Source organism: Ovis aries, chromosome 14, assembly GCF_016772045.2.
Source record: "Ovis aries strain OAR_USU_Benz2616 breed Rambouillet chromosome 14, ARS-UI_Ramb_v3.0, whole genome shotgun sequence".
Taxonomy (NCBI): domain Eukaryota; kingdom Metazoa; phylum Chordata; class Mammalia; order Artiodactyla; family Bovidae; genus Ovis; species Ovis aries.
This window is the reverse complement of record NC_056067.1, coordinates 54688230-54699013: the sequence shown is the minus strand read 5'-3', so window position 1 is coordinate 54699013 and position 10784 is coordinate 54688230. Positions and strand designations below refer to the sequence as shown.

General features: G+C 52.6%; 1 protein-coding gene across 3 annotated transcripts; it reads right to left on the bottom strand.

Annotated features, from left to right (window-relative positions):
- Window positions 1-600: 600 nt before the first annotated feature.
- LOC101104423 (zinc finger protein 501-like) lies at window positions 601-6567 on the bottom strand. Of its 3 annotated transcripts, none has more exons than XM_042232255.2 (4): window positions 6500-6567; window positions 5132-5346; window positions 3629-4027; window positions 601-2654 (listed from the first exon to the last, which is right to left on the bottom strand). In XM_042232255.2, the coding sequence occupies exons 2-4, from the start codon at window positions 5240-5242 to the stop codon at window positions 1953-1955; spliced, it is 1212 nt and encodes a 403-aa protein (XP_042088189.1). In that variant the 5' UTR covers window positions 5243-5346; window positions 6500-6567; the 3' UTR covers window positions 601-1952. The 3 variants fall into 3 exon arrangements, with proteins under 3 accessions (XP_042088189.1, XP_042088190.1, XP_042088191.1); XM_042232256.2 differs by having other exon boundaries at window positions 5132-5322; XM_042232257.2 differs by lacking the exon at window positions 6500-6567 and adding an exon at window positions 5959-6082 and having other exon boundaries at window positions 5132-5322.
- Between the last annotated feature and the right edge of the window lie 4217 nt (window positions 6568-10784).

Sequence of the window (10784 nt, the reverse complement as noted above, 5' to 3'; positions counted from 1 at the left end):
AAGAACTCACTGAAGAACCGAAGAGATTCACGATGCAGGACAGGGCAAGGGGATTTTCTTCATTCCAGGAGGCACTGTTTGTGTTTTGAAGCACAGGATCTGAACGGAAAATGGTACAGGGAGGTTGCAGCAGCCATTCAGAATGCAATCCAGTACTGCTGTGTTATCTATGAGGAGAGAGAAAAAAAAAAAAAAGAGCTACGAACCAGACATCACTGGATTGTTTTTTCATGGGACTAGATAAAAACTGAATCCAGCAAGGAACCAGAATCTGTGCCATCAACATCAGGAGTGGGTGAATTTGTGGCTTGCCCTCTGTCTCCTATTGCTGATGACCCTTCAGCTCTGCCATCCCCCACCACGTCTCTCTCCTCCGGTTAGTGATTCTTCTCTCCTGTTCACTCGGTGCCAGCCCCTGTATGCCAGCTGCTGTACTGCACTACTGTACTTTTCAAGGTTCTCTAAGATTAAAAATGTTTTCTTTATTTTTACTGTCTGGTTTTTAATGTATTATTTGTGTGAAGAGTATTATAGATCTCTTACGGCACAGTAGTATATAGACAATTGCATTGTCGACTTAAGAAAAAAATAGTCACCACCTAAAAGTTGACAGTTGTGTTTTATTTGGTGGGAATTCTCAGGATGTCAAGCCTGGGAGGCAGCATCTCAAATGACCCTGAGAGAACTGCTCTGAGGAGGCAAGGGGACGACACAGGTCATATAGAGGTTTTGCAACAAAGGGCAGGTAGTCAGAACATCAAATGATTATTGTTAATCAAGGAAAACCAGATATTCCAAGTGAAGGAATTAATTCAGCGCTTTTTTATGCACGGGAAGACACAAGGTGACCACAGAACCTCATTACCACACTGATGTTTTAGTTATAAGGAAAGCCGAAACAGCCAAAGGGCCACCTAACAGGCTACACCTGGGAGCAGCTGTGATTTGATCAAATTTATTACCATGTACATTTACACCACATAATAGCAGTGTGTTGGGTTTCAATGTGTGTACTTTCTGCCCTGGAATGAGATTTACAAACTTTCCTCTTGGCTTTGAAAGGGAAAAAAAAAAAAAAAAGGCTTTGTTAAAGGTCCTCTGCAAAGTCCTTCTCAAGAATATTATGTGGCTCACATGGGCATGCACAGCAATTCTTCAAATGCCACAGCCACTGCCCGGCATCCCTCATGCCTTCAGGCCTTAGACTTGCACTGTCCACGATGCCAGCAACTAGACACCGGTGGCTATTTAAATGGAAATTGATTTAAATTCAGTGAGCTTAAATAGTCACTTATGTTTTGGCGAACTCTGAATAAGATCTGTACCTGAGTTAACAGAATCTTATCAGAGTCAATTTCCTGGTTATTGGCAGTATGCTGGGGCTTCCCAGGTGGCTCAGTGGTAAAAACAAAAACCCCGTCTGCCAGTGCAGGAGATGCAGGTTCAACCTCTGGGTCAGGAAGATCCCCTGGGGAAGAAAATGGAAACCCACTCAGTATTCTTGCCTGGGACACCCTATGGACAAAGGAGCCTGGCGGGCTACAGTCCAGGAGGTCGCAAAGAATCGGACAGGACTGAGCATGCATGCAGGCACATGGTGCCAGGAAGGCTAAGAGGTATCCATGGCGGGGAGCTGGGTGAAGGGTACATGGGAAAGCTCTGTGCTAATTTTTGCAACTTCTCGTGAGTCTTAAAGAACTGCAAACTAAAAAGTTACACCCCTCCCAAAAAAATCACTTCCACAGGGGCACTAACCATGTTTCAAACGCTCCAAGGAATCACAGGGGCCTGGTCACTAAGATACTGGACGGCCTAGATGCAGAGTGTTTCTGGAGAGATGCTATTGGACGGCGCTGTCTGAAACTGGGCGTCCACTGGACTGGGTTCCCTCCCATTCCAGCTCTGGGGACACGGAGCCCTCGTTGGCCTCCTCGCGGCCCCAGCCCCCACCCTCATCCATCCGGATGCACACTCTGATGCTGCAGCAGGTTGCTGGGATGTGCGAAGCCGTTGCCACAGAGACCACCCTTGTAGGGCGTGTCTCCCGTGTGCAGCCTCTCGTGGACTGCGCGGTAGTTCAGGTCCTTGAAGTGCTTGGGGCAGAAGCGACAGGCGTGGGGGCGCATGGGGCTGTGTACCCGGCGATGCTGTAGGAGCAGCGAGGGCCTGGAGAAGGCTTTGCCGCAGGCGTCGCAGGGGTAGGGCCGCTCGCCCGTGTGCGTGCGCCGGTGGATGGCCAGGTAGGACGATTGCTTGAAAGCCTTGCCGCACGTGGTGCACTTGTAGGGCCGCTCCCCCGAATGCACGCGGTGGTGAGAGGCCAGCGCGTTGGACTGCTTGAAGGCCTTGGCGCACAGCGGGCACACAAAGGGCCGATCGCCCGTGTGCACGCGCTCGTGCACCCGCAGGCTGTGACTGTGGGTGAAGCGCTTACCGCACACCCCGCACGCGTGCGGCTTGTCCACGCAGTGCTGCCGCCGGTGGAGAAGCAGGGCCGGCCCTGCTGCGAAGGCCTTGCCGCAGTCCGGGCAGGGGAAGGGCCGCGAGGGAGCGTGCAGTGGCTCGTGGCGGTGCAGCTCGTAGTGGGTCTTGAAGCGCTTCGGGCAGGACTGGCAGGGGAAGGGACGCTCGCCCGTGTGGATGCGGCGATGCTCCTGGGGACAGGGACAGCAGAGGGAGTGAGGGCACGCATCTCTGCACGACACTCCTCTCCAGACAGATTCACCCCTACTCCTCGTAGGTCTCCGGGAAACAGACTAGGTGAAAGTACATATTTGTTGTGGTTTAGCCGCTGAGTCATGCCCGACTCTTTTGCGACCCCATGGACTGTAGCCCGCACGCTCCTCTATCCATGGGATTTCCCAGGCAAGCATACTGGAGTGGGTTGCCATTCCCTTCTCCAGGGGCTCTTCCCAACCCAATTGAACTCGTGCCTCCTGTTTGGCAGGTGAATTCTTTACCACTGAGCCATCAGGGAAGCCCACGAAGGTACACATACCAATTGTTTAGGCATTTTTTAAAACTACAAATCAAACTATCAAATAAAATAAGTTCTTCCTTCTCCTTAACAAATAGACCTTCACCATGATCTACAAGCCTAGCTTCGAATTCACAATTTTTGGAATCCTCAGAATTGCACACTAGAACTTGGTGGCCCAGGTCAGCTGGTCAGATTCCCAGGCCTCAGGGGATATTGCACCCACAGATGGACAGCCCTGCCCAGATGCCCAAGCCTCCCTGACTCCCTTCCAGGCTAGAGGGTTATGCCTGCTAGAGGGGGCAAAGTGCACCCTGGGGATGGTGGATCTGGAGAGAGCCCTGGAAGCAGCCTTAGGGCTCCTTGTGCAAAGAATTTCAGGGTCCCTGGACTCAATGGACGTAAGTTTGAGCAAACTCTGGAAGATAATGAAGGGCAGGGAAGCCTGGCGTGCTGCAGTCCATGGAGTCGCAGAGTCAGACGCGACTGAGCAGCTGAAGTTTGAACATCTGGTTCAACGCCCTGCCCCGCCCCTTTCCCGCAGACCCCGCCCCTTCACAAGGCCCCGCCCACACCTGGACACGCCCCCGGTTCAGCCCTACCCCGTTTATTCAGGCCCCGCCTCTTTTGGCCCAGGCCCGCGGACCGTACCTGTAGGTTGCTGGCTCGCTTGAAGCGTTTGCCGCAGGCGTCGCAGCCGTGCGGCCGCTCGTCGCTGTGCACCAGCCTGTGACTCTTGCAGTCCGAGGGGCGTTTGAAGGCGGCCGCGCACAGGCCACAGCGGAAGGGCCGGGCGGCCGTGTGCACCACCTCGTGGCTCAGCAGCTCCCACGCGCGCTTGAAGGCCTTCCCGCAGGCGGCGCAGCTGAATCGCCTGGGCCGCGCCAGCCCCTCCCAGCCCTCAGAGCCGGCGCGGAGCAAGCCTGGCCCCCTCTTCTCAGAGCGCTCCTCCGCGGAACCGTCGGGCACCAGGCGCGCGGTCGAGTACGCCCCGTGCTCGTCGATGAGCTGCACCAGGGTCCCCGCCTCCGCCTCGGCTCCTCCGGGCGCCTGGGAGAAGTGGAGAGAGGGCACAGTCCTCGGGTCATCCGCCGCCCACCCCGCCCCCGATTCCACCGCTGCCTAGGCATGACCGTGGCTTGAAACTGCAGCTGTCTCATCTGCAAAATGGGCAGATAACGGGACCTCCCTCCTGGAGCGGCGGTGATGCGGATCGAATGGGTTATGATTGAAATCCTGTCACTCCATTGCTGCCCCTTCTGATGCCTTCATCTGAGGAAAAGGCAGCTTCTTTCCTTCCAAGTGCTCGGGGCAAAAACCTGCCACCTCTTTCTCACACACCTTCATCTAATCCCTTATTAAGCCTGTTGGCGCCAACTTGAAAATACATCCAGAATCGGACCACATCTCACCACCTCCACAGACAGTACCCTCTTATGAGCCCAATCATCTCTTGCCCGTGCGGCGTGCTCAGTCGTGTCCGACTCTTTGTGACGCTATGGACCGTAGCCCGCCAGGCTTCTCTGTCCATGGTATTCTCCTGGCAAGAATACTGGAGTGGGTTGCCGTGCCCTCCTCCAAGGGATCTTCCCTACCCAGGGATCGAACTCGCGTCTCTTCTGTCTTCTGCACTCGCAGGCGGGTTCTTTACCACCTGGTGCCACCAGGGAAGCCCCATCTCTTGCCCGGGTTACTGCAATTGTTTGCTCTCTGGGTTCCCTGCCTCAGACCCCAATCCCCAGGTCTGTTCCCCACGCGGCCGCCAGAGGGCGCCTGTTAACACCTACGTGAGCTCACGTCGGTTCTCCGCTCAGTGCCCTCTCCTGGCTCCGCTCTAATTCAAAGAGCCCGAGTCCTCACCAAGACCCAGGAGGCCCTGCACGACCCGCCTGCGTTCCCCCTTTGACCCCATCTCTCGCTGTCTCCCCTAGGCTCACTAGGCTCTGGCCACACCCAAAGCCTCCTCAAGGGAGTTGGTGCCTGGAACCCTCTTCCCCTCCCTCACCTTGATCGGGTCTTTGGTCAAATGTCACTTCTCCTGGAGACCTTTCCTTCTCATCAAGCCAGGAGGTGATAGACCTGGGGATCAAACTCACAGCTGCTTGAACCTCTATGCAGACTGAGACCCTGGGGGGTGGGGGGGTGGGGTCTCACCTCTTCTTCTGGGTCCTCAGCATCCTCAGGGTGTGTCCTCAGGTGAGATGGATCGAACCCCAGACAGTCCGGGGGTTCTCCGGGATCCACTTCTCCATCTCCCGGCTTCATGAGGTGGAGTCTGTCCCTGATCAGCTCTTGGGCTCTGGATGCTGAAGTGAGGGTGAGGCAGGGCTGCTACAGGTCAACTCCTAGTGGTGAGGAGGCAAAGGGGACTGAGGAAGAAAGAAGGGAGGTGACAGGGAGGGTTTTCTCCAGGCCGCTGGTGTTGAAAGGGAGAACTCAGAGTTCTCATCTACCCTGGGGAGGGGGGGCGGCAAGGAAGGCCATCTCTCTCCAAGACCCTCCTCGGAACAATGGCAGACATTCCCATGGCCTCTGCCACCAACTACACACTGTACTCTCTCCCTCGCCACAGCCCTGAAACCGGTGTCCTCGGCCAGCCTCCTCCCGGGCCTCCCTGCCTCCAGTCTCTCCTCTCCAGTCCATCTCGCACACGGCCCCAGGCAGGTCTTTCTACACCCAGAGCTGATGTTGCCCCTCTCCGGCTCACAACCCGCCCATGGCTCCGTAGTACCGCGGGATGGCGTCAGGCCCCTCAGCCTGGCGGTCCAGGCCCCTCTGATACGTCCCCTGCATCCTCTCCAGCATCACTCTCGATATGTTTGCCCGCGGACCTTACATTCCAACAGGCAGACCCTCCTTCTGCAAGTAGGTCCTTGACTCTTCCGTCAATGGGGCGTTTGCACCTGTTGTTCACCTACATCTCAGAGCCTCTGTTCTCTGTCAGAATTCAACTCCCTCAAAGCACAATTCAAACCTGTTACCTGCGCATCCATTCACCCTGACCGTCCCCATTCATACACGCAGAGGTCACTCCCAAACATTGCCCAAATTTCTCCAAACAATGGTCTCTCCCAACCATTCATCCCCCTCATTCGGACACACAATGAACTCGCCCACTCCAACTCCCACCTTCGCACCCAATAAACTCGCCCATCCAGAGGCCCCGCCTGCTTTTTTTTGACAAAGGTCTTCCAGGCCCCGCCCCCTTGACACATTCTCCTGAAGGCCTCCCCCGCTCCTCCTCCGTATGGACCCTCTTTCCCCCCTCCCGCCATTTTTTCTTGACCTCGGAGACGAGGGTCTCGTCTGCTAAATGGTCTCTGTCTACTACCCCACCCCTCTGCTGGAAACTTGGTATGTCCTGGAGTGGTGGAAGAGAACGGGAATCGGGCGAGACCATTACCCGAGCGGGGCGGGGTGCGAAGTATAAAGGGAGTCCCTTCAACTAGGACTGAGTGGAGCTCTGGCTCCCCCAGTGCCTTTCAGATTCGACCCGTATCTTCCCAAATTTCGTCGCCTCACCTTTAGGTTCAGGTATATTGCGGATTCACAGGAGTCCGCATCCACAATAGGAATGGAGGCAGCAGCCCATCCCCCCCCCCCGAATGCGCATGCGTAGTGCATTTCTGGGACAGTGGCTGGTTTTTATCAGGAGGTTGACAAGGGGTTTTTCTCTCCCTCTGTAACTTAACTATATCTCCACTTAACTTCAAACCACTGCTTCAATCTCTCAAAAAGAAGCGGGGAGGGCAGATATATAGTAATAACCAATTACTGATGTGCTTGCTGCTGCTGCTAAGTCGCTTCAGTCGTGTCCGACTCTGTGCGACCCCATAGACGGCAGCTCACCAGGCTCCCCCGTCCCTGGGATTCTCCAGGCAAGAACACTGGAGTGGGTTGTCATTTCCTTCTCCAAATCTTCTTCTTCTGATGTGCTTAACATCTGCTAAATATAAGCACAGCATTCTCATTTTTCAAAACAGCCTTGGTGCGTTACTATTAGCCCCATTTTCCACATGAAGAAACTGAGGCTCACATAGAAGGAGCCTCAACAACTGCGTAACAGCCGTATTGGTGGCCTGCTGTGTATGACTCCATTCAGACATTCTTTGCTAAAATGAGAGCCACTGAAAGTGCAGGGGCGGAAGTTGAACGGGGAACTACCCTCCTCTCTGCTGTGTGTCCTTAGGAAAGTCACGGAACCTCTCTGATTTAATTTTCCCAGCTGGAGAACCGTCACAATAGCCACCTCCTTTAGTGTTAGGGGTGATCTTGTAGGTAAACCACTTGGCACAATGTAGTAGAGGGCTAATTAAATACTGGCATGGGGGCAGGCATAAGATTTTGATGAGGGAAGAAGGCCAACTGTGAAGAGAGTTCTGTACTATCTACACAGAGAAGAGTTACTGCCACCCTTTACTACAAAGAGCACAGGCCCACAGTCTCAAATGGCTTTCTTCAGCAGACTGGGTTTCAAACCATATTTTTGGAACCCTAGGGTTCTTCCCAGGTTCATGAGACCAAGCTTGTGGGTGGGGCAAGGGGGCAGGACCCTGTGTATACTAACTCCTGCTTTAACTTCAGTAATAATTTTGATGATGACAGGCAGTCTTCCAAACATATTGCATGTATTATTCCTTAGTTATTCTTCAAACTTATCAGATGGATACTACTATTATTTCCATTTTACAGATGAGGAGACTGAGGCACTGGGCATTTGATAATCCTGCAAATAGCAATGAGTTCCACGAAACACGCCAAGTCCTCCTCTACCACCCCCACATTTGTGTGTCTTTTTGTTTGTTTGCTTTATTCGTACATTTTCTTTTAAAAGTTTTTTACTTTTACTTTTTAATTGGAGCACATTCGTTTTCTAATGTAACACTTATGTCCCAATTCCCTATCACTTGAATTCCTGGTATCAGTTCCTCTTCTGTGTCCCCCAACTCTACTATGACTCTAACACTCCTAATCTCCCCTGTAATACCACAGCTCTCAAATTCTGAATCGCCTCCATTCGTTTAATCGACAAAATTTATAGAGTGTCCCCTCTGTGCCAGGCACTCTTCTGGGCACTGGAATTTTTCATGGTAAACAGCACAAGACCTCCCCCTAGTGGGGAAGATGAGCAATTAAAAGATAAAAGATGAACAATATACTTTTTTAAGATTCTGATAAAGTTTCTGCAAGAAATAATACAGGGAGATGGGATAGTTGCTGGTAGTGGGAAGAGGGTGGTGGCTACTTTAAATAGGGCTGTCCAGGGCATCCTCTCCTGGGAGGCCTGAAAGGCAAAGAGTTGGATGAGCAATCCAGGTAAAGGGACTGGAAGGGGCAAACAATGAATTAAGCTGGTTCTGTTTTTGCAAAGGGATGGAGCCAGCTGTAGGTGAGGCAAGTGATAAGAGATATGTCCGGACAGTTAGGAGTCAGGAAACTCCAGTTGCCTTTAACATCCCAATTCACCCTGTATATCAGCGCCAGTCAACAGAACTTTCTTTGATAATGGAAATGTTCTACATCATCAGTATCCAAAACAGTATTTGCAATGGAGTGAGTGTGGCTGAAGAACCGAATTTTTAATTATATTTCTCTGTAAGTTAGCCACAGGCGGGTACCTGCTAGGATACTGGACAACATAGCTGTACAGTGGGAGCCGCTCAGTCGTGTCGAACTCTTGTGATCCCATGGACTGTCGCCTGCCAGGCTCCTCTGTCCATGGAATTCTCCAGGCAAGAATACTGGGGTGGGTAGCCATTCTCTTCCCCAGGGGATCTTCCCGACTCGGGAAGGGGATCCAACCCGGGCCTCCTGCACTGCAGGCAGATTCTTCATTGTTTGAGCCACCAGTTGAAGCCCATACAACTTCTGATTACATCTCAACATCAAACTCTTCCTGTAACCTCCCCCCCCAACCCCAAACATTCCAGTGCTCCCTACAAGCCTCCACTCGTCTCTATAAGAATCCTGTAACAACCGCACAAACAACCCTATTCTCGTTCCTGTTCTTTTTACATATGAATTCGCTAAAACACTCCCACCCTCCCCCCCTTAGCATCTCATAACGCCCCCAATTTCACACCCGATTCCCCATCACACTCTCCGTTCCTCCGAGCATCTCAGTTAGTTCCTCGGGCTGTTATTTTATTTTTTCCCATGACAACCCTTAAATCCCTTCATCTCACCCCGATCCTCGTCTGCCCCAGGGTTGCCATGGCAACGCCGGTCTCTGATCTCTCTCTCTCTCTCTCTCTCTCTCTCTCTATCCGCAGTGCCCCGCAGCAACCCTCCGCGCACCTAGCCAGGCTCATCACTATGGAAACCGGAGCAGTCTCTCCACCCACCTCATGGTGAGATGTTCTGAGACCCAGACCCTTTAGACCCGAGAGAGCCAGAAGAAACTAGGGGGCCCCAAAATGCTCAGCGAGCAAAGCGTCCCCCTGCCCCCCCTTCCCCATTCTTCTGCTCGCGTCCGACCCAGCGCCCTGGCCCCGACACCGATCTAGTAAAACTCCGGGCTGCAGATTCTACTGCGCGGGCGCTCACGCTTAGCGGTAGGGGCTGGAGGCGCTCAGCTTGCCGGGAGTTGTAGTTTTCTGGCTGTTACAGCGGAGACACCGGTGGCCAATGGGTGAGCCGGATAAAAACAGTTACTGAAGCTGCGAATCGTCTGGCAGGCTCAAGGTCACCATAGCAACAGTGAAGGCAGGATGAAGCGCTAGCCCTGCAAGCCAGGCTGCCATTTTTATTCTTTCATCTTTCTTGTTCGGTGCTCACTTTGCCCTGGACACTGTTCTAAGCACTGGCGATACAGTGGGAGACAAAGTGGAGCTTCTGCTTTGACGGGGAAAGATGGACTATTAATAACAAGGAGGAACACATTGTTAGAGCAAATCGCTAGAGCAAACGGTATGTTAATAGGTAATTGAGAGGCTTTGGGAGAAGGCGGAATGCAGATTATGTGAGAACATTCGTACACACCCTAATTCATCTATTTCACAAAGCCCTGTGAGAGAGGTACCGTTGTCCCCAATCAGTAACAAACAGAGATTAAGCTACAGAAACAGAGATTAAGCAAAAGAAGGGCACATGGCAAGGAGTGGAGCTGGGATGTGAACCAAGACCAGTGCTGACCTGGTAGAGATGTGTGGCGCAATTTCAGGCGGTGATAGTGCTTGTGAAAAATCGAGCAGAGAAAGGGGGTGGGATGGCTCTTTAAATGGACAGTTTAGGGATGGCTTTTAGAAGAAGGTGACATTTGAGCAGAGGCCTGAAGGGATTGTGCTGGGCCTGTAGAGCATGTAGAGGTGCAAGGGTCACTGAACTTTAGAGTTTTCTCCTGCCTTCCCCTAGGACAAACTGCTACACAGGATGTTCCCTCTGCAGAGAGTGCACTTCCCCATTCTTACCCTGTCAAATGCATCCTTCAAGATCCAGTTCTCTGAAGAAACTTCTGCTCTGTCCCGTTTTGCTGGCCATAAACCTCTTCTTCCTCTGCACTCACATCCGATCCATTTGTCACAAGAAAGCTGCCAGGGGTAATTTTATTTCTGGACATCCAATCGAGCCATGGGTATGTGTATCATTCATTCAGTTGTGTCTGATTCTTTGCAACCCCATGGACTGTAGCCCGCCAGGCTCCTCTGTCCATGGAATTCTCCAGGCAAGAATACTGGAGTGGATTGCCATTCCCTTCTTCAAGGGGATCTTCCCAACCCAGGGATCGAACCTGATCTTCCGCATTGCAGGCAGATTCTTTACTGTCTGAACCACCAGGGGAGCCCCATCAAGCCATGCCCTTGTGTGA

Coding starts and splice junctions, on each gene's coding strand:
- LOC101104423 (XM_042232255.2), bottom strand. CDS start 5,242: ATGAAGCCGGGAGATGGAGAAGTGGATCCCGGAGAACCCCCGGACTGT. Junction 4,028..5,131: donor CTGAGGACCCAGAAGAAGAG/GTGAGACCCCAC, acceptor CACTTCTCCCAG/GCGCCCGGAGGAGCCGAGGC. Junction 2,655..3,628: donor AGCGAGCCAGCAACCTACAG/GTACGGTCCGCG, acceptor CCCTGTCCCCAG/GAGCATCGCCGCATCCACAC.